General features: G+C 34.9%; 1 protein-coding gene across 6 annotated transcripts in view; it reads left to right on the top strand.

The window, feature by feature from the left end:
• The window catches only part of NAV3 (neuron navigator 3), a 566,501-nt gene that overhangs the window by 516,996 nt on the left and 25,110 nt on the right, over nucleotides 1–24,395 (top strand). For all 6 annotated transcript variants that reach the window (XM_087449152.1, XM_087449151.1, XM_087449150.1 and 3 more), the window contains 6 exons: nucleotides 6,855–6,966; nucleotides 13,353–13,474; nucleotides 15,182–15,354; nucleotides 16,922–17,075; nucleotides 18,259–18,433; nucleotides 23,080–23,177. In XM_087449152.1, the coding sequence (XP_087305278.1) occupies nucleotides 6,855–6,966; nucleotides 13,353–13,474; nucleotides 15,182–15,354; nucleotides 16,922–17,075; nucleotides 18,259–18,433; nucleotides 23,080–23,177 (834 nt within the window). The remainder of the gene's footprint in view (nucleotides 1–6,854; nucleotides 6,967–13,352; nucleotides 13,475–15,181; nucleotides 15,355–16,921; nucleotides 17,076–18,258; nucleotides 18,434–23,079; nucleotides 23,178–24,395) is intronic.

Below are 24,395 nucleotides of genomic sequence, written 5' to 3'. Positions count from 1 at the left end.
TCTGGAAACTCTGTTGAAACCTGTCCACACTGGGTGACCCTGCTGGCATTTCAAATAGCAGTGGTATAGCTTTCAGCATCACAGCAATGTACAACCACCACAGTATGACAACCGACAGATGGGTAGTATGGTTCCCTGACCTGAAAACAAACATGGGCCGTGGTGATTAGAGCACCGATTCTTAACCGTTAGACCACCAGGGCTGGCTAATCTGAGATACATAACCTGCCTATTTCCAAAGTGGTTTTGAGAATCTCATAAAATTAATTGCAATATGATATGGCAGAATTCAATGACAGAATCTAGTGAAAACCAGTAGAGGAATGTATGTAACAAGATGCCTGAGCTTGTGGAATTACTGTTGCAAAGCACTGAACTGAATTGAATGTCAGGGAAGCTAAGACACAAAAGGAGATGGCTTGGCATGTTTAGTTCTCATTTTCTGACCAGAAAAGCGTAATTTAGATTGAAGAGACAAACTTTTTGGCACTGAATTCAAGGACGAATTTATTGTAAAGTTTCTTAAATTGGGGTCATGGAATAATAAAAGACAAAATCGCTGTTCAAATAGACGTTTCTCTAAAAGCTGAGGGCATAACATTTAATCATATTTCAGTAAAGTCATTTCTTCAGGGAGCTGAGATAAAAGGGTATATTGCTCTCCGGTGATCCAACAATACTAGGAAAAAGATTAGAGAATATAGAGCAGAGGTTTTGAAACTGTTCCTGGAGCTCCAAGGTTCATTTGTCCATTTAGTCATTCACCAAAGTTATATTGAATTTCTGCTGGGTATGAGATACTGTTGTAGATGCTGAGAATTCAGCAGTGAAATACACACATTGTTTATATCCTAGTTTATAACCAGTTATAATATAAAATAGTTTATATTCTAGTAGGTGACAGATTGTGATAAAAATATAATTAAAACATATAGGATTTTAGGTGCAGATAAGCACCACCGAAGAATTTAAAGTAGAGCATGAGGATATCGGGAGGCAGGATGGGATGCTAAGACATGAAGAAACAAAGGCCAAGGTGGTTACACGTTCCTGGTTACATACTTAAGAAATAGGTCAACTAAACTAGGACTCAAATCCACCTCTTCCGGCTTCTCCTGGCTTCAAAGTGTGATTTTCAACAATCATATGACATTAATAGTCTGAAAACTATATCAAAATTTTAGTTTGATTTATAGACCAAAATCACTCCCTTGAATAGTGTCCTAAGATTTTTCTTTGTTTCCAGATGCCAAATCACACTGATTGTCTTGCCAAATTTATGTTCCAAAACACTACTTTTATATACTTAGAGCCTGGCAAGAAATAAAAAAACATGTATGAATAACTCAAGAGGCAGAAAACTTTGGGTACAATTAGAAATATAACAGTACAATGTCCTGAGTGTTCTCACAGGGGACCACTGCGTCTTCACACTGGTTTCAGAGTGGAGGTGGTACAGAGGAGCCTCCTCAGGCTCTGGGAGGATGAAGAAGATTAATTCAGGGAAAATAGAGGACTGTATGTCATGGAGGACGGAACACCATGAGCATGAGCATGAGCAGCAAAGAGGAAATTATGGGAAACATTAAGAGAAAAAGAAGGAATGTGGAGGGAAATGGGAACTAAGGCTAGAAAGATGTCTAAGGACTCTGGTCTTTGAAAACTAGGAGCTAGTCAAAAGTTTTTGACAGTAGACTAACATGACAAAATTTAGTTAATGAAGATTGATCTAGCAGCATTTCCCAAAAGTTTAAGAGCATTCCCAATAGAATGGGAGTCTATAGAATGGTAAGTCTATAAATAGGAAAAAAAATTAGATAATTGTCAATAATGCTGGCTGGCGGGTGAAATTATCTCTAGGTATTGCCCTCTACCTAACCTAAGTCTCAACAGATTGTGATAGCAACGTAGTCTGATCAAGAATTTTACCCAGATTTCAGGTCCTTGTCCCATTACCAGCACTTCTCCACTAGGATTCTGTGAGAGAATTAAGACCTAATGCCCTGAGGCATCAATTATATATGATAAAATAACTTCTGTTCTATGCATCTAGAGTGGTATTAGCTATGTAGCATCCTTGTCAGAATTGAAAAAATTGTCACTCAAGTTATTGTTCAGGGCTTTATTTTCTCATAGATTGCCAGATAATAAAGGCTGCAATATAAGTCATCAAATGGCAAGAATTCTGCAAATCTATATTTTTATCACTGAAATTTGTGCAGAACTACTGCTAAATCCTTGCAAATTTACTAAGGCTGTACTCACTGATAATTAGAAGACTGTCAAATCAGTTTCCTATAGCTGTCATGCCAGGGGCAATTAGAGTATGGTTAGGTTAATGGATACTAGGTTAGCCTTGTTAGAAGGTCAGAGCATGACAGAGGAATATCTTTTTGTCTGAGTGATGTAGCTCAGATATTGATCCTTGTTCTAACTATGAAGTCCTAGGTTTGATCACTCGTACCTCTGTGAAACTACTTTTTTGGATGACTAGATGAATAGAAACTTAAACCTTAAAAATGAGAAAATTCGAAGCCAAATCGGAAAATAGATAATGAAGAAACTAAAAATTTAGTTGAATTGGGTGTTCACATTAACTCTTCCCAGTTTAGGAAAAAGTATTTGTCATCTGGAAGTATTTTTAAAAATTTATCACTAGAGTCAGAAAATACATTCATTAGCCTTTTAGGGCATAGGATAATTTGAATTCATAAGTGACTTATGGATTCACGTTACTTAGGCTACTGGGATTTGGTGAATTTGACTTATGGATTCGAGTTACTTAGGCCACTGGGGTTTGGTGAATTTAGTTCATTTAGTTAGAACCAGGGCTAGCCAGGTTCTTTCAGTAGAAAAACTCACAAGATTTCAAGACATACACACAAAGGGGTGGGGAGTGGGATGTGTTCAAAGAAAATACAGCTAGATAGTGTGGGATTAACTGAGTGTCAATGTGAGGAAGCAAAAGACCGGTTTAGTGGAAATTTTTAAGAGCCTTGCCTAGAAGATCAAGTTGGTTGATGAGATTTGTTGCCAAGCTTGTGGGATTCTCAATAAGGCTTGTGTCAAGGAGAAGTTTGGAAAGAAGTCAGATATAGCTAGGAAATTAGGTTAGAAAGAACACCAAGCAAGCTAGTATTATGACACCGTAGTTGATAATTTTATTTTGAAGCATTTCAAGTCTGACCTTGATAGCTTGTTTAGCTTCAGAGACATGTACAAAGTGGTTAGAAGGTTGACTCCATCCAGCTTCTTTTACCCAAGAAACTATCGTGGAAAACTGGAATCTTACATGGTCAGCAATGTTTGGGGCATCCTTATCTTGAATGGCTCACTGTAGGTAAATGAAATTTTAGTTTGGTTCTCAGGATTTAAAATGCCACTTTTGAAAAGCAGTAAATAACAACAAAATATGATCTGATCATTTTATTGCCAGGATCCTTTGCAGAATTATCTCATCCCCAGTCTTCTGTTTGGTATCTAATGAGGTGAAAAGGAAATTGGAAACTACTGAATAAGAAGAGTAGACTTTAAATGCATATCTTGATAGTGTATACATTTTCCAAGGTTTTTTCTGAAGGTTTAATAGGGATTCTCAAAACTTAAGTATCTTCTATTAGGTCACCTTCAAAATAAAGAGACTATATGAACGTATTTCAGATTATCAAACAATTTTATAGTCAGCTATTTCTGGAACCCGCTTCTAATCATATTCCTGATCCACATCCCTACCATGGCCAAAAAAGAGAATTCATAGTTGTTCTTGGAGGCAACGTTGCAATTTCCATGCATTATAGGAAGCTTAGAAAAATATAGCTTAAAAAATAAATGCAAAAAACCAACTATAATTATAAAGGGGGAAGAAAGGAAGACTAGAAATAAACTATTAAAAAACAATTTCTATGTCTCAGTCAAGTGTTCATTTTAAAATGCCTTATATTCATCTCTATGATACTACTCGAAAAGAGAGAAAGGAAAACTTGACTTTATTTTCATCCAAAGGAAATGATTCTACTGATTTAGCCATGCTGAGACTTTCTGTTTATGATGAATAATAAAACTACTGACTTTTTTATGGCACCCTAGGTGATCAAACACCCTGTTGTTAAAATATGTAGTAGAGTTGAAGTTTTACATTATTCTTTGAAGGAGAGAAACGCCTGTTTAACATAGACCAGAACATTTGAACAAAATCATCCCAACATTTACTGAGATCATAAATCAGGTGAAAAGATAAACTCTTCAACAATTAAATAAGCTGAATGTATTAAATGGTCTGGAAGCACAGAAAGGGGACTTTTTCCTTTTTTTCTGAGAAGAAAACTAAGAGATGTCACATGTATGGAGACATTTCACCGTGGCCTTTAAGAGTGAGGAAGGATATTTAAAGCAAAGGGAAAAATCATAAGGAAAGACTCAGAAGAAGAGATGGTTCTAGCTTGAGTGACAAGAGGAAGGTGGATCTCATTAACTGATGTGAGAAAGAAGGAAGGAATTTCTGCATATTTGGAGAAATAAGTACTTCAGGTTTGAACAGATTATGTCAATGTAGAATTTAACTATCTTTTTAGTTAAAGACAATGGAATATTTCATAGGTGCTTGTTTACATTTACAAAGTTCTACTAAAGAACTACTAATATGAATTAGACAAAACTGATTTTTTCATAGATGTGATTTTCCCAAGTTATATGAATATATTTCTTACCTAGTTACTCTTCCTTTGGGTTTATTGTGCCACACTAAGTAACAACTAACCTGCTAATATCTCTTGTTTTTAAAAAGTACTTTATTTTAGAAAGCAATTATTCTTCTATCTCATATTAAACACAGTTTTCTGAAAAAACAATATTCTCTGAAAATTCCACTTCTAATTTTTTTTAAAAACAGTTTCTAAAAGATATTGCTCTCGAAAAGATTAGTTTTGACATCAGAATAAGTCAGCTAACTCATAAAATTAAGCTAAATTTTTTAGACATTTGCATGAGATCTTCTCATTTCTATTCTTCCACTTTAAACCTAAATCCAAATGCTTTAGCAGATTTTAATCCACAGTACAAGCACTATTGATTTTAAATTCAAAAATTAAAATCAGGTTATAATTAAAATGTAACATGCATCCTGGTATATATGTTGTAAAATTACTATTTGTGATTCATTAAATATGCACTATAGATATCCTTCTGTGAACAAATTTCTGGTAAAAGCAGAATGAATTTTCATTAAATATTTACCTCTTGGGAGACTTATTTAAATGGAAAGTATATTAAATTTGGGTAAACATATATATTACTTGTTGGGCAAGGGACAGAATATGGACAGAACTTGCAGAGACTGAGAAATTATCACGAATTGGGTCTATATTTTGTGTCATGACACTGGAAATTTTCCACAAACATATTCTTTTTCTTTATGATAAATAAATGCAAATTAAATTACAATCAAGTATTTGAAGATCCATCTATGAATCCAGGAGGTTGCTATTGATTTTTCATTATGATATTTTTTGACTTATAAGCTATTAGAAGTCTATAAGAGGTTTTATTTTTTTAAATATCTAACTGTTCTCTATGGAGGATATGTCAGGTATCCAATGAAAAGAGATATAGGTAATGCCAGTTATCCATTCCAAACTTGGATATCGTTTCAATTAGCCTTGTCTATCTTTTTTAAAAAAATGTCTAAGTTGTGAATAGTCCCTAGACATCCCCATGTGTGAAGTAGTCTCCTGCAAAGGCAGTTGTCAGTGACCCTACCTTTTATCATGTATTCTGGGAGACATTGAGTAGGGATAAACTATTTACCATGGAGCAAAGAACCCAAGCCTGAGTGTCTGGCTTTCTGCCAAAGGTGCTAGAAAAAACACCAATGACAAATACGTTACCAAGGAATTCTCCCTCTAAGAGGCTGACGAGGATCCTAAGTTTTAGGATTGCTATCAGTGCCAAGAAGGAGCTCCTGGTGGAAATATTGCCTGTGCTGAAAGAGTCCTCCAATTCCTTCTTTTTTTATCTTATCTTCCTCAGAGTGAGTCATTTCTGATAAAATAATTCACTTAACTGTGAAAGATCAAATTTATACAAGGATTTTCATTGGGATGTATCTTAATTCAATAAGAAAGTAGATGTTTTATAAAAATTTGATTTGTAAGCTTTTTTTGTCATTTAACTATTATTTAAGGACTGTATATTACATATATTTTTATTCAATTTTAAAAAATTTCTGTGTTGCTTTGGCTTGGTGAAATTGGGTCTCCATACTAGGAATATTATTGGATGAAAAGTGTCAGAATCTAAGATGACCTTCATAGGCCAGCAGAATTTAATAAGATTACATTTAAAGGAGTGATTTAGGCATGAGTTCCAGGTTTCATACTTGAATATAAAGAATCCATTTTCCAATTGCAAAATAACTGAGACAAAATCTGAAATCACTCATTTGACCAAAATTCAGGGTTTCCAGTTGACAGTAAGTGCAATATGATGTACCAGTGCGATAATGATATCTATTATGTAATATAATCATAGGTAGTATTAAGTTTAGTATAAAATGAGCAATGTGATATCTTGCTTTATGTGCACTGATCATTTTGGGGTACCACTTTTTGAAAGGAATAAAGACTATTCAGATCACATTTATAAGAGAATAACCAAAAAACAATTTTTTTTTTAATTCTCCTTTACATTTAGCTAAGTAAGAAGTTGTTAAATTCAACTTGACAAGGTCAGCCAAGTATCTAAGTCTCCCAGGACAGTAGCGCTACATAAAATCAAACCCATTTGATAGTGAATTATGAACAAGGACGTGTACTTTTCTCTCTAGGGATTAAAGCTTCTAAATTCTGTTTGTTTCACAGGAGTCTGAACTTATAGAACTAAGAGAAACCATTGAAATGCTGAAGGCCCAGAACTCTGCTGCCCAGGCAGCCATTCAGGGAGCGCTGAATGGTCCAGACCACCCTCCCAAAGGTATATTTAGAAATATTGCCATTTTCATCCAATGTAATAGTCATCTGTTTTATTTATTAATTAGAGAAAAGCTGCTTTTACTCAGTAGTACTGCCTTTTATAATGAGTAAGTTGGTATTAACGCAGTCAGAATCCCAGAATTTAAGAACAAGAGCTTTCATTGTTAAATAATATTTAAATTGACCTTAAGAAATTTGCTTCTATAGTCATACACACATTCCTCTCCACTTGATTTGGTGAAGGTGAGGATGGGGAGGTTGGTTAATACATTCATATCTGACTTCAAGTAAAACAAACCCAGTAAGAAGTATGAAAATCTAGATCTGTATACAAAAATAAAATAATCAGTATGGTGAAATACCAAGTAGTGGGTATGGGGAGCGACTCCTCCTAGGTGAGAATAATAAAAGGTAGAGAAATTCTTGTAGAGAATTTAAAAACAGTAAGAAAATGGACTAAAAGTTGGTCTGCTTTTTATTACTACTATACTTCAACAATTCTAAATGATGATAAAATAATCTTCTCTGCCACCACCCCCACCCCCTTAGTTAGCCACGGAAGAAATGCTCTGTATTAATGTCATGTTGTTTTTTTCTTTACATAGGTTCTATTCATTCATGTTCTAACTCTTTTCAATAGCATTCAATATGCTCAACTTTTTACTAGCTTAAAAATGCATTCTTAACTGAATGCCCTGTCATTTCTCTTCCCATTTCCAGATGAATTCTGGGAAGTTTTATAGAATCTTTCAGCATCTTCAGCAGCCAGTCACACTTCAGACCACTGGAGTGTGGCTTCTCTTCCCACCACTTCACCAACTCTCCAGGATTAGTAATGACTTATATGACACTAAATCCAGTACAACATTTAAAATTCTTATTGTATTTCACATGGGAACAGCATTTGATACTGATGTCCATTCCATCCTACTTGAAACATTCATTTATTCTAATGTTCATAACATCCATGTTCTTAGTTTTTTTTTACTGCTCCTTTGAAATCTCTTTCAAAGTTTCTTTTGTAGGTTCACTCATTTGTATCCATTTGTTAAATGTTGATATTTCTTAGAACCCAGTTCTAAGCTCTCTTCCATTATGATTTTGTACATATACTCTTCATCCTATCTAAAATGCTATACAAACTCATCTGGTATCATTTATGTGTTGATAACTGTCAATCATATCTCTCCCAGCCAGGCTCATCTCTTGAGTTACAAATCTGTATATCCAGCTGCCAAAGAGAGAAGTCCATTTGGTTATCTTTGGATGTGCAGTGTCACCTTGAACTCAACGTCTCCAAATTTGAATTTGTCATCTTCCCCCTCAGACCCACTTTGCCTTCAGCATTCCTTGCCTCAGTAAATGCCACCAGAAGTCTGTGGCATTTATAAGTTCTCCTTCCCTCGCTCAATAAATCACCAAGTTCTGTTGATTCCACCCCTGAAATATCTCTTAGATCTGCTCTCTTTTCTCTAATCCTACTGTCACCATCCCTCATCTCTCCCCTGAACTATACCCATAAACTCCTAAAGCCTTCTGCTCTTCATCTTACACCTTTACATCTTTCTGCACACTGAAACCAGAGCAATTGTCTAACAACATATATCTACAGGTATCCCATTGCCTTTAGGATGAAATACAAACTCCTTAACACGGCATAATATTTCTTCACCAGCTTCATTCGTTCAACAAATATTTATTGATTACCAGCTATGTGCTAGCCATTGATTTAGACCTTATGTCTTGCTCTTTTGCCGCATTGTGTTTCATATTTCAGCTACCGTGAACTGCTTCCAATTCTTCAAAAGTTCCTTATATATTCTGTTTATTCTACTTGAAACTTTCTACCCCACTTGTTCACCAGAATGTTTGAGACCTTACAAAAGTTAGTCTAAGTATGCCTCCTTGATCCTTAAATTGGGTGAAGTCCCCTTGTAATATGTTTTTGGAAATAACTATACTTCCCTTATCAAAATGTGAATTATACTTTGGTCCCTTAGTTTATGGAAGGTCAGCCTTTCCTGATTGATGGTAGGGTAGTTTGTTTTTTTAATCCTAGTGGCCGTGATGATGCCTTGTACATAAAAGCAGCTTGTTTAAACTTTATAGAAAAGAATAATATAGTTTAAAAAGACACTTGAATTTAAATTTTAGGAAAACAGTTATATAAAGTGAGATATACTTAAATTGAAGGACAAACTAGTTCTCTAGGGGCTACTTCTGTTAAGAATTTAGCAACTTTCCATGTGAGGGAGTTGATTTATATGCTGCATGGAAAATTACTGCATATTTAAAGCTTATCTTAGAGCTATAATAAAGCAGCTTATGTTCTAAATCTTCAAGTCGTAAATAGGTCCAGAAGGGATTTAAAAAGGCTTAATCCTTTCTTTAACACAGCACAAGTCACTAAAGTAAAACTTTCTGGAAGAATTCCTTTTATCTTAGGCAACAGGTAACTTAATATATCTGCTGGAATTGAAAAATAGGAATTCCTTTGCTCAGAAATGTGGGAGTGGTGCCTATAATGAACAAAATGGTAATAGCTAATATTCAAATTGGTCAAGAAAGATTAATAAATAATTTTACAATATTTAAAACTAACAAAAACAAATAATTATAAAGGTTGAATGTATATAGCATATTTAGATTGTGTTTCTGTAATAGTAAAACTGATATTAAGTTCAGTCAACACAAACTGATCCTTATTACAGTTGACCATTGACGTTACATGGAGGAAATAAATAGTCAGTGGACTTATTATGTATCTTTCCATAGTTATTAAGGTGATTGTGTAGGCTATAAATTTGTTTTCTGAAATCACATTGAAATTTGGTTTTTGTGACCTTTAAAATATTTATGTCAGGTAAATTTTTAACATATAATCTTAAGATATATATTTGAAGTGAGGTAACACTTTTTTCGATAGGTCAACTATGGCAAAATCACATATCAATTTATTAACATGACTTTCTATTTTCTTTATATTTGTTCATCACATTTATTTACAAATCCTAATAAATAATAGCAGTCTACAATAGAATAAATTTATTTATTCATTCACAAACATTTGAGCACCTGCTATGCAGTAGGCGCTCTATTAGATCTTGAAATATGAAGATTAAAAAAAGGCCTCTATACTCAAAGGCTCATAATCCACTACAATGAAAAGTAATTGATGTATATTATATATATAACAATTGTGACATCATAAACCATAATTATTATAAAGCTGAAAGGTAAAGGTAATGGAAAATTTTATTTTTATTTTTCAAAAGGTACTATTGCTTTTTGTCACTACTTCTGTGCATACGCGTGGAATAGTTTTTCCTTAACATGTATCAAGTAGTTTGACAAAACTTGTGTTAAATTGCTGTCAACAGTAAGTATTTTTTAGGAATGTTAGGCAAACATAGTTGTGTTGAATGAATAATAAGAATAAATTTATTCAACAAGTGCTTATTGGTCACCTACCACATGCCATGCTCTGTACAAGGCCCTGGATATATAATGGTAAACAAAATACACTAGTCTTTGTCTCCATCAAACTTTTAGTCTAGTGGGAGAGCAGAAAACAAGCAATTGTTGTGATCATTGGTGTACTTGACTGTGCGTACTAAAATAGTTATGAGTTCTAAAATGGGGAAGAATAGACGCCATAGAAAGCAAAGGTACCGGGGAAACTAACAGAGGGGCCATAGTCAGGAAAGGCCTTTCCAAGACAGCAACATTTAAGGGGAGATCCAAGGAATAATTCTCAAATCATATTGTAAATATTGAGAGAGGAGCATTCCAGAAGGGTCTTGAGGCAGGAAAGAGATTATCTTCCTTGTATCAGTTCCATAAAGGTGCTAATGAGCAAAGATAAAATGACAGAACCAGGGTGGAGAGAGAGGTGCTGACCAGATTACTGAGGGGCTTTTAGGGCGTATTTAAGAATTGAGATGTTTTCTATTCTTATTAAAATGGGAATCTATTGAAAAGTCTTAAGTAAGGGAGTGATGATGAGGTTTTTCTTTTAAAAAGATTTCTCTAGCTACTGTTTGTAGAATAGTTGGAAGGTGAGTAAGTTGGACAGCAATTCGTGCTGTAGAGCAGGTCAGTGGTGGTGGTAGCTTGAACCAGGGCTGTAGGGGTGCAAACGTTGGGACGTGGGAAATGAATAGATGAACAAACATGTAACTGAAATATGTGCTTTTAAAATAAGCTTCTCCATTCATTCAGATTGTTGATATTCACTTGGTCAACCATTCTTTACTGAGCTCTATGATGTCCCATGTACTGAATCAAATACTTGTAAGCACTAGGAAAGAATTGTTAGAGAAAAGTAAAATGCATTCCCTTCATTCCGTGATATTATTGAAATTATGCCTTTGCTAATGTTTATTGGGAATGCAGTCACAGTGGAATATAACTAATACCTCTAAGGACTACTTTTGACCTATGATTATAAGAATTTACCTATCTTTTTAAAATTGGAGATTAATCAAAGTCAAATACAATTTATTAATTCTGAATATAATAAAAACTCTAGAGTACTTTAACAAACATCTGCTCTATTTGTGAAAGTCAGTTATTAGGGAAAAAATAGCAAATACTACATCTTGTTCGGAAAAGCTTATAGCCAACTGCAGCAGAAATTTAAAACACAAATAAATACCTACACATATTCTTCTATTGTTTGTTCATATAACTTCCGTATTAGTTGATGAAGGGATACTATGCTCCTTTATTGTTGGATCAAAAGAGCACACATAAATACCTCGATTTAGGTTTTGGTATTGGTAATGTTTTTTGGCATGCAAAACCAGTAAATATTCTCATCATTATTTTTAAAAATAGTTGTAAGAGACCAAACTCCAGGGATTCTGAAAAATAGCTCTATTTTTTTCTCCCATAAAATTTGTCAGCATGGTTATTATCTTAATGGAAAAATTAAAGTACTTATTGATATGTATGTGTATATGAGTGTAAGGATGGAGATATGTACATGTATATTACAAACCCACATGTATACTCATTTATTATATGTTTTGAAAGTAACTAGTTACAGTTTCATTGCCATGGGTCAGTTTACTGTTAAATAAATCAATCAACTGGAAAGCTTTGATTTTATACTATTATTTCTATGGAAACTTTTTGAAAGCTATATGGTAATTTCTGACATAAGTTCCACTGAGATTTTTTGCTTAGCTAATCTGAGTTTGTGCCAATTAAATATAGTAATAGAAATGGCCTAAAAGCAGATTTGACCTTAAAAGTAATTTTATAAATTCTTAGTGTCTCCACTAACACTTAATATCAGTTCACTGTAAGTAGATAAAATGTCAATTTCAATGTTACTAACTATAAATAAATATTATATAAGCTGATTGCATAGAGTAGGTGAATATTTTCAAAAAGTGATTAAATATCAAATGCTATCCTCTTCAAAATATCTTATGTAGCTAGAGAAGTACTACATGCTTTTTAGAAGTATAGAGAGGCCATATTACATGGCAGTTAGCACAATAGACTTTAGAATCAGTCTTGGTCTCAGGTTGGCTCAGCTGTTTTTCAGCTCTTTGACAATGAGAAAATTACATTTAGTGGCTGGCTCGAAGAATAAAGTTAGATACTCCCAGGGTAGAGTAAGCACATAATAAAAGGTAGCTTTATTGTTAGCCATTGTTATTACTGTTACTGTTATTACTACTCCAAGTCATGGACAAGCATTAGGGGTATGATAGAAGAATTGCACTGTCTTAAATATATTTTCTATTTAATTCACAAATACCCTCTACCCAGATTTTCTCTTGAGGATCTTCCCCTCATTGGGCTCTTTGACCTTGGTCAAGTTACTTAACTTCTTTGCACTTCAATTTCCTCATCTATGAGATAAATTGCTTAGATGACTTCCAAGGTTTGTTTTGGCTCTAACATGGTATAATTCTGTGAAATGGAAAGTTAATATATTTGGCTTCGGTAACTTTATTCAAAGTACAAATATTAAAAAGACAATTAATTCTTATGCTATTATGAGTTTCCATTTACTGCATGGAACTAATCATTTGCAATAAATCATTTTGGAAGCACTCTTTGATCCAGGTATTCAGTAGAAATCAGTAGCATAGCATTTCATTTTTGGACAAAACTCAGAACTTATTAAACCACCAGTGCAACAGACTTTTATATGAGATTCCCATTGAATCTTAATGCAGATAACCCAGTTAATTAAAGCAAATATGGTTGGACTTTATTGAACTTATAAAACCAAAACTGCATTGAAATGATCTGTACAAAGCCGTGTTGACTTTTATTGGAGGACTTCCTGTCAGAAAGCCTGAAAGTCTTACTTGTTTAGATTGAAAGTCTTTATGAGCAAATGTGATACTCTCTATCTGTTGCTAGATCTTCGCATCAGAAGACAGCATTCCTCTGAAAGCGTTTCTAGTATCAACAGTGCCACAAGCCATTCCAGCATTGGCAGTGGTAATGATGCTGACTCCAAGAAAAAGAAAAAGAAAAACTGGGTAAGCCATCATCATTTATCTCATTCAGAAGCTTATTACTGCACGAGTCAGGCTTTTTCCTTTTGGGCTTTAGAGATCCCCATCAGTTTACAAAGAGTCTCATTCAGGGGGATGACTCCTCAAATGCTGCACTCATCTCCCAGATTAGGGTGGCATGGTGCTGAAAAGCAAAGTGTTAGAGTTGGGAATGACTAAACTTGAGTTTGAATCCCAGCTCTGCTACTTACTCTTTGGATCTTGGGCAGGTTACTTTACCTTTTGGAAGGCCTAAATTTTCTCATCTGTAAAAATAGGATAATTAATACTGACTTTATAGAGTTATTGTAAAGAAAAATAGGATAACATCTGTAAATAAATGGCTTAGAGCACGAGTTTACTGTGGAGGTGGAGATGAAGAAGAAGAAAAAGATGATGATGATGATGATGGCGGTGCTGGTGGTTGTGGTGGTGGTGGTGGAGGTGATGATGATGGTGACAGAGGAGAAAGGGAAGAAGTGGAGTTGGTAAAGGGAAAGAAGAGACTTTGAATGCCTCCCCACCCCTCGCATCAACAGGGCTTATAGTGTGAATCAAGTTTCACCTCATAAGAAATCGACTACATTAGTGTCTGCTTTATTTATTTTTTACCAAGAGAATATAGCAGGAATATAGAAATGCACTTTAACAGAAGCATGCCTTAAGTTTGCTAGAGATACAATTTATGATAATATTAAGTAATTGCTAAAAAATTGAGGGGAAGATGCTATCATTGCAAAAATGCTTAAAAACAATGAAGTAAAAGATTTCCTTTAATATCATGAAACAAAGGTAGATTTTAAATAAGTACAATGCTTGATGAAATCCAAAATATGAGTATCAGAGGACTTCACTGGAGTGCCTTCTATAAATAATGAAAGAAATATCTTTTTTGTTTTAAAAAAATGTTTATGCAGGTAATATTTTAAAATACTGATCAGCCTTCATTCCCTTGATTTGTAATTCCACACTCTTTCATGTTTCTGCAAGGTGAACTCTAGAGGAAGTGAGGTGAATATAAACCGTGGGCAATTTGGCATGCATCTCTAAAAAATACCCTACCTTGGCATGAATGCTATTCATTTTGGCAGTAGGCTTTTATACCTTTTAAAAACAGATTACCTTGTATGTCTTTTCTTTGTGTCTTTTCATTTTAATCTCAAATTTTAAAGAGAAGAAGTAAAACCATTTTCTGAATAGAGCTGTAGGGGATACCAATTCTGGTTCTGAATAGTCTGGGAATTGAAAATTTGAATAGAAAATCACAATTAATGAAGTGCTAAGTGAATTTGATTTCATTTTGCTTTTTAAGTTTATACTGTCAGCAGGACATGACTTGATTGTAGCGCTAAAGTGGCCATTTAAAACAAATTGCCTTGAAGAGAGAAGCATTGGGAATGGAGATCCCTTCAAGGTACTTAGTTTTAAATGAGTGCTCTGACAGCCATGCCCTTGACCCTGCACTATTTAAAAGCCTTCCATGTTTGCGCTGCGCTGGATTAATACAAGAATAAAACAGAAACACAAAACATGGTATCATTTTTTTTAGAGATACTGTGCTGCAACTGTTAATACTCTGCTTATACATACTGACCCCAGGCAGTGGCTAGGATGGCACCTGCAACTAACGCCCCAAAGCAAAGCTCTTCAAGTGCAAATAGACAAGGAAGGTAATTTCTGTTCTTCTTCCAGCTGAGAAGCTCCTTCAAACAAGCCTTTGGGAAGAAAAAGTCCACCAAGCCTCCTTCCTCACATTCGGACATTGAAGAGCTTACTGACTCGTCTCTTCCAGCGTCCCCCAAGTTGCCCCATAGTGCTGGTGACTGTGGGTCAGCGTCCATGAAGCCCTCGCAGTCTGCCTCAGCGTAAGTCGCTCCCTCTGCAGAACGTTGAAGAATTTTTAAAAACAACTTCAGGCCAAGCCCGTATTTGTGGTCTCAGTGTCACTGGGGTGTACTTTCACAACTGCAGTGCCATGTCTGTACCAATTATTTTCAGATCTTCCTTAGAATGGCAGACAGCATTTGTTTCTCTTTTGTTTTTCATATATTAAAATTTGAGTGTTTCTTGATCTCGTTCTCCACTTTTCTAAATCATTATTCTCACTTCTTTTCACTTGCATTTGTCCATGTCTCTGTCTAACTGTGCATTAAATGCAGGTCACCCTTTGCCTGGCCACCAAAGAAACGGCAAAATGGCCCTGTGATCTACAAGCATAGATCCCGGTAAAATGGAGTGTGACGCATGCAAACTGCCAGACCCAGCTTCTAACCTAACGCAGTGTTCGCTTTGGCCTTTTCTAAAATCACCCGCATGCATTTCAACAACAAAACCTTCTCTTTCTGATTACGAAGTAAAATTTGGTTTCCTAAAATCAAACTGCAATCCATTTTTATTTAATCCTATTAGATAATCTAGCATAGCATTTTTATAATAGCCCACTATATTGATGGTACAAGAAAGAATAAAATATTTAGAGGGTAGGAGCATGTGTTCTGATGAGATGATTCTCTTTGTTTTATATACTATTTAAATCAGATTTCCTTGTATGCTCATGACAATGACTAGTATAGAACTATCGTGTAAAACAGGACCACTAACAGGAACATTCAAGACACTTGTACATCTTATTATATAATTTCATGACTCATATAGGAAGGAAGAACAGAGCACTATCATTTTGTGACCAGCAACCTAATCCTCACTTTTAAATGGAAAAGATATTAGTTAAAAAGAAACAAATTCTTTTGACATATTTCCTACAAAGCTGTCCACAAAACAACAACAAAACTATGAGGATTTAATGGATATGACCTTGAAGCAGCCCCTAGCTAGCCTGCTTGTATGAGTTGAAACCTGTGATTTCGCCTTATTAGCTGTGATCTCCTAAATCAGCTGAGCATACCCGGAGGATTATATAACCTCATCCATTATTTAAATGTCCAAAACTAATCTCTCTGATTTATTTTCTACAATATTTATATTGGATTTTCCTGGTAACTTGAAGATAGTGTTGTGGCAAATAAGGTTATTCTTTGCACAATTTTACAAAAGAAATCAGCATTTTAAGGAGATAACTTTGCTTTAAAAAATATTTCACATGTTGCAAATATAAATTTAAGTCCCTTGAAAAATATCAGCAACAAGGGAATTTTGAGGATCACTTTGTATTCCAAAATAATAGATTGTTTTTAAACTTCAGAAAATAGGAAGAAAAGATTAAAAGAAAAAGACAGCTACTATTTTCAGTTTGGATCCCGTGAATGTATTACTGTCTATAAAACTCTTTCTCCTTTTCTCTAGGTTTTGCCAGCAGCCAGTAATTTCTATGCCTGCTGGATAATATCACAGTTCAGCCTTGAGAAGAAGCATTGCTTTTCTAATCCCCTGGCTTCCCCTGACCACTGATTTTGTGTTTGTTTCCTTCTTCAGGATCTGTGAATGCACAGAGGCTGAGGCAGAGATAATTCTGCAGCTGAAGAGCGAGCTCAGGGAAAAGGAATTAAAATTAACTGATATTCGGCTGGAGGCCCTCAGCTCTGCTCATCATCTTGACCAGATCCGGGAAGCCATGAACCGGATGCAGGTCAGCGCCGAAGCGCCTTCAAGGAACAAAGAGGAGAGATTAAAGATGCTGCTTGTTTTCTCCTCTTGGTTATCATAAGAACAAATCACACTTTTAAACCCACCGTGGAAATGTACTCTGTTTATTCAGTCTTTGCAACTCATTTCCTAATAGCAAATGGAGAATTTTATCAAATCCAGGGTTGGAAGGAGTGCCGACTGGCCAGTTGTACTCAAGGACCACTCAAGACACTTGTGCTAGTGATTGGATGCCCTTGAGAGCTAAGTTTTTAGAGGAACTGAAACAATGCTTGCTTCTTCGCTTTCCACGATTTACCTTTATGTTGGCTTTTTTCTGTTCTTTTGAAATCTGACTTTCAAATACTTTTACCTATTTTTTATCGAAAAACAAAAGTAATGAGGAAACAACAGAAATGTAACACAAGCTTTCTAAATGGGAAAGTAAAAGTGATGTAGAATGCCATCTGTAAAAGTAAAGCTTTTGTATTTTGGGGAAGCATCTGAAGGCTAAATTCAGAACCAGTCTGTGCTCAGGCTAAGTTTTCGTTTTATTATTGTGAACCGGTAATCACTTGGAACCACAGATGACTGAAATAAGAAAAGCTCGTTGCCGAGCAGATTCATCTGCCACTGTATATATTCATCAAAAGGCTCTTGTTGTTTTTAGGAGCTTAATGCCCCATTTTGAAGGAATAAAAACTTTCAGATGTTATCTGGGATTCTAAAGTAATTTGAAGTCACCTTATTTATATTGTTTTTATTTTGCTCTGTTTTTCAACTCTCCATGAATTCAGAGTATTGCAGATGGCACTATTGGCCTATGAGATTTTAACAATACTTTTAAAATGAGAAACGTTATGAACTCTTCAATTATATTATTCTTAATCCAAATGAGCCCAAGTCCTGGAAAACTCAAATATATGATATATTCAAAAAATAATTATAAAAAATTCTAATGGTTAGTGTGTCTATATTTGTGAATACATGAATATATGTTTGTGAGAGATGGAGAAAAGGTTAACTTTCCTTCTTTGGAAGGAAATCCTGTTTAGATAATTTATATTTATTTAACATATCACCACATGATTTAATAAACAAAATAATGAACTCTGGTAGAAGAGTTGGTACCGTTTTCTCAATAAAACTAGCTCAGTTTTTTTTCATGTTTTTCATCTTTACAACAGAATGAAATAGAAATACTGAAGGCTGAAAATGACCGGTTGAAGGCAGAAACTGGTAACACGGCTAAGCCTGCTCGGCCCCCGTCAGAGTCCTCAAGTAGCACGTCCTCCTCATCTTCACGGCAGTCATTGGGACTCTCTCTAAACAACTTGAACATCACAGAGTCTGTTACCTCAGGTGATTTTGTGCACGCACCTACCTGAGTCAAAGCATGCCTATGACTTAAAGAGGGGGGACCTGGAATTGGGAGAAACTAATCCCCCTCAGCAATACCCTCTTCAAAATGTTAACATTCTAATTCTCAGAAATAGTCCTATTTTTCTCTTATAAATTTATTCTATTTAGTTGTAATTTTAAAAGAACATTCTCTGTGAAAGACTTAAGAGATGTGGTTTTCATATCAATTTGTTAAAAAATTACTTCTGCTTGAAAAGTCCGTCCTCCGTCATTACAAGTAGGATGAAGAGATAACATTCTCAGTGATGATCATAAGCACTCATGAATATGATGCTAATAACCCCATGCAGTTTTATAGTGTTGTAAGTGTACAAAGCCTATTTAAAGTGTATCAGGGCCTATTCCAGATTTGACTAGATGATCTTACACGGTCTTGCCCAGAGAGAACATAATGCTACTCCATCACCCAGTCTGTAGCTCTATTAAATTTTCAACAAACAAACAAAAAGAGCACGCTGTTGTTGTATTCAGTGGTACTGATAATGGGACAAGGGTACAGTTTTGATTCAGTTGCAAATAGAATCATAGGATTTGATGTTGTCTTAATCTCTGATGAGCTGTTCAGCTATAAAGTATAACTGCTCCTATGGCATTGAATCGTTTTATATACATAGAATTTAGTTTAGGAAAGATTCACGTGAGGATCTGTGGTAATTTCAAAGCACAGCCAGCAGGTGACGCTTGGAAACCAATAATATACATACTCCTGGGTAACTTTAGACTCCATTATAGACGTGAGAAACTTCACTGCTTACCTTAAATTACATTGAAAATAGAAGAATTCAGATACAAAAACGAAGAAGAGAAATGACACTGTGCTGATATTGACGAGATTTTCCATAAATCACATCTGTTGCTTCTAAAAAAGCAGAATTTTAAAAATTCTACTATTATGTCTGCCCTTCATAATATAAAATGAATGACCCAAATATACTTGCCTTTTTCTTATAAAAGGCAAGTGGAAACTCCCTTGAAATCCAAGAAAAGAATGTTTATAAAATTTGGTGAGGATTGGGGGAAAGAATAAAAGAAGAGAATAAGCATCAAGTAAAACTAATATTAATAGCCAAGAAAGAACAGAGATTTCAGAATTAAATGAATTTACAGATTATTAGCTAAAATAAGACTATGGAAATATGGTTATAACATGAGTGTGTAAATTGTATGTAATTGTTGTGTCTCTTCAAAAGATGCTAAAAAAGAAAGAACAAAAACTTTAAATGTGTAGAATCTGAGAGCCTGAGCAATATCCTGTATGTTGGGTTGTCAGTGATGACCCTGACAGAGCAGTGAAGTAGGAACCACACCTAACAGCAGTCAATGCATGTCTGTGTCCCTGGGCTTAACTCCTAAGAAAGACAGGGGCGGGTACCTTACAGGACAGCTTACTGGCAGGATTTCATGCCTGTTACTTGATTGTGTTTTATCCTTTGAAATATAAATATGATAAAGTTAGAAAGAGGCAAGGTTATTACTGAAGGCAGTTTAGAAAGAAGAGCCTTATAAAAATGAAACTAAAATTCAGGTCTAGGAAAGACTAGAACACATAAAGATAAATATAAAATCAAAGAAATCAAATTTACAATTTCTGTGTTCATCGGACTGTGCACACTGATGGCCATGATTGAGAATTTGGGGCAATTTTGGGGGGAGCAATTTTTAAGATTTTTTTTCAAAAATGTGCTTTTTAATTACCCACTTCATCATTTATTTTTAGTCCTATATTATTTTATTTCCTTAATTATTTTTCAGTAGCGATACTTGCATCTGAATTAACAAAAAAATTGAATCACATGACTAGGGATACTGTCTTGATTGCCTTCACTATTAGCGGGTTCAAAATTGGGATTCAAAAATGCATTTATGCTGGAATTTTTTAACAGAAAATCATTCTAGCGTTCATGATTAATTTTAAAAAAGGAAAGAAGTAGACAGAAGAGAGGATAATTGATGAATGTCCAGTTCCTGAAATATAACTGCATGTCCTATACATCCAATAAAGACAGAAGTCTGAAAACCCTTCAAATTTTGTCAGAATTTCTCTTGATTGTAACCAGAATGTCAAATCTCTTTATTCTTCCTTCAAAATGTTGACGGAGGACCATAACTTATTTTCTATAAAAAACCACAGAGGACCCTCACCTCAACTTGCTATTTTTCCTTTTTCCTTGGAATTGTTTCTTCAGGTAATCATCCTATCAATATACTGTGAACAGGGGGGAGACCCAGAGTAGTCATGATGTGCTTCTCCCACTGTCAAAAGAAGGAGTTCGAATAAACACTCAGAGAAAAGGAATAATCGTTAGAACAGCTAAGCCTACTGAATATTGAGGATGAAGTGCTTTAAAAGCATTATCTCTTATACTCTCAATATCTCTATGAAGTAGGTGCTGTTTGAGCCCGATTTTACAGATGAGGAAACCAAGACTTAGGAAAGTGACTATAATAATTTGCTCAAGATATACAATCAGTAAGTAGCAGAACTAATATTTGAATTCAGGTCCCAATGAATCCGGTGCCTAGCCTTTTAACTACTGTATTCATTTTGCTTTAAGGAGCCACATATGCAAGAGCCAAGGACAGTCATTCACTCACTTATTGGTAAATATTTACCTCACTGCTGTAGGGAGAAAATTCATATTTTAAGCATAGTTTTTAAGAGTAAGCATGACATGAAATGAGTAACATGTTCTGAGGCAAACTTGAGTAGATAAGTGGATCAGAAACCAGATGAAACTCCTTGCTACGGACTACAAGGTCAGACATGATCCAGCCCTTACCCACTTCAACATCATTTCATACCAGTCCCCACTCTTCCCTTGGTCTTCTCACTCCTGCCACCCTGAACATCTGTCTGTTCCTTGGACACACCTAGCTCTTTCATCAAGGCCTTTGCATTTGTTCTCCTTTACTGGACCTCTTTTCTTAGGTCTTCACTTGCATAGCACTTCTCAGCCTCCGGGTCTTATCTCCAAACACCACCTCCTCGAAGAAGCATTCCAGGATGACCTCTCTGTCTAGAGCAGGCTCCTTTCAGTATTTCACTGCTCTGTGCTGTTTATTTCTTGCACTTAACACATTCTGAAATTACCTTGTTAAGAATGTATACTCCAAAAGAGCAGGGAATTCATTTTCCTTGCACCTTGGTATTCATTCCCAATGCCCAGCACAGTTCCTGATATCTTTTATGCTTAATAAATATTTGTTGAATATTTATGAACATTTATGAATAATTGAGCAAAGTACTAAAGAGGTAATTTGGTCATGAACTACAAGAAATTTAGATGTGAACAGCCAACAGTAAGTTGCTCTAAACTCCTGAGAAAAGGAGCAAGAGAATTAAAATTAAAATGACACTTAAGGAAGAGTTTAATTTTTCAGTGAGAAAGGCAAAAAAGTGAGAGACTATGAGGATGTTAATCTGGGAAAATGATTAAATTCCAGTAAGGGAGATTGTCTTTGACAATTTAAAAACTTCTAGTGAAAATCTTCATATTCCTCAAATTCTAAATGTTGTTTTGATTGTTATGGCCTTAAGACCTTTTTTTGCTTCTTTCCTTGCAAAATTTCATATTCTTAATTAAGATAATAGAACCGTTCCATTTTCAGGAGCCATTTGATTAAATTGTTTTTCTCTGATGGTACAGTCACAGCTCTTGTCTCTATGAATTTACAGTCAGAGCAGTTGAGTCCCCTTGTCACCAGGAATGTGCTCTTCAGCATGTAACTGAGTTTCCTTTGTCCTCAGAATACCATATTCATATTGAACATGGCTCAATAATAACATCATTGTCAAAGGAAAACATATATTTAGGATCGTTTGCCTTAATAATTCTCCAAATTTGATATTAATCTCATATTTTTTGAAAATTAATCTTTAAATACATTAAAGGCTGGTGCTTTAAAAGTTAGCTAGCTTTATCGTACCTCTGTAACTCTTAGCTGATTACTAGAAATACTATTTTGGCTTTGAAACCATGAGCATAAAAGGTACAGGAGAGTGATACTTAATAGACTTCTGTAGGGAAGTAGAAATGCCATGGTTGAAATTCAATAACAGTACCTAACAATTACTTATATGTAAGGTAAGCAGTAATATAGCTGGATATCTGCAAATGCTTGAAAATAATTTCAGTTGACAATCAGTCTCAGCACCTTTGCATCCATAAATTACATAGGTATTGAGCTTGGATATTTTAGGTTGGATAGAAAAATCAGATTGCTTCTTGGGTTTGTCATGGTTATCAGAGTAACTGAATATTACTCAGGTGTTCCTCCAATCTGTGCATAATAGAAAAAGAAACCCCTTATTTCCTCATCTAAAGACAATGGTCCAACACTTGGGTGAAGACCTTTGGAAGCAGAAATAAATTCTTAGATTGAAACTTTAACCAACCACACTAATTCATCTTCCTGAAAGCTGAGTTTTTTCAAACCAGTTAGGCTAGAATGGGAAGCAGAAGGGCGAAATATTCCCATTGAAAGATATCAAACTATGAGGGAGAAAACAATGACAGCAAACAAATCCAAGCTAATGTGACTCTATTGTGTGTGTGTTTGTGTGTGTTTCTTTGAAAATTTGGTAGATATTTTGCTAGATGATGCTGGTGATGCAACTGGACATAAAGACGGCCGCAGTGTGAAAATTATAGTCTCCATAAGCAAGGGCTATGGTCGAGCAAAGGTATTTCTTTAATCTTAAGTTCTTTATTACTAAAGGATGAGAATGACCATGAAGCAAATGTATTTTATATTTGAATATTTGTTCTAAGTATACTACTTATTACTACTCAAGTGGTATGTACATTGGCATTAGCTTAATATATTATAAAAGCATGAAAGTTAGAGACTCGAAAGAAATGACATCATCATGTAAGTAGAAATGTGTCTCAGGATGTCATGTTCATTCACTGAAAACAATTCTGGTTGTCAGCCACACTCATTTCTAAAACTTAAAAAAAAATCATTGCTTTTTTTGACATAAATATCTTCTCTAACATATTCTTTCAGTATCATTTGCAAAATTATAGGTGATATTTATGATGTGTAGTAACATATTGCTAGAGGTGTCAACATGGTCTTTATATAAAGAGGAGACTATAAGCTATATGAATATTCTAGACATTGGAAAGACATGTTATACTAAGTTCAGTATGACAAATTCCATTGGTACTGCTTATCTGCATCATTTTTAAGCAAAGTCTTAGCTGATAAGGCAAGTATTTTAATTTTTTTGGAATCAAGTATTGCCTTCAAATTGGCGATGTTCTGACTCCAGCCCTTTCATAAAACTAAAAATATTATTTTAAGCTGAATTTGTAGATGAGTGGCCAAGAATACAAATTTGTAAGTATCCAAATTTTTTTCTATTAAAGAGAAAAACAAAGAATCCCTTAAAATTTTAAAATAATTGAAGTATTTAAGTTTGAAAAGCGAGATAGCACTTGTGCATTTTTACACAGGGCAAATACACCAAGAATTGCAGTGCTGTAAACTTCCTGCTTGACCTGCAGATTTGTGCCTGATTTTCCCAAGTGGGTCTTTATGTGAGAGACTCTAATAGTCTCAGGGAAGCTTAAACTATCTCTAATTTAAAGGCAGCTGCTTACAAAGCATTGTATGAGCATCCATTTTGACTGAGTGACAATAAGACTGGAAAATAAGTTTTCTTTTTCAAAATAATTCTAAACGACAACATCTTTGAAGGTTGAAAGTGGTTGTCTTAGTCTTCTTGGACCGCCATAACAAAGTGCCATGGGTTGGGTGGCTTAAGAAACAGAAGTTTATTCCTCACAGTTCTGAAGTCCAAGATCAAGGTGCCAGCTTATTTGGTTCCTGGTGAGGGCTCTCTCCTTGGGTTGCAGATGGCCGCCTTCTTGCTGTGTCCTCACATGGCCTTTCC

This window comes from Ceratotherium simum, chromosome 25 (assembly GCF_057802395.1).
Source record: "Ceratotherium simum simum isolate JZ-2026a chromosome 25, ASM5780239v1, whole genome shotgun sequence".
NCBI lineage: Eukaryota > Metazoa > Chordata > Mammalia > Perissodactyla > Rhinocerotidae > Ceratotherium > Ceratotherium simum.
Note: the sequence above shows the minus strand (reverse complement) of the source record. Positions and strands in the feature narration are given on the sequence as shown.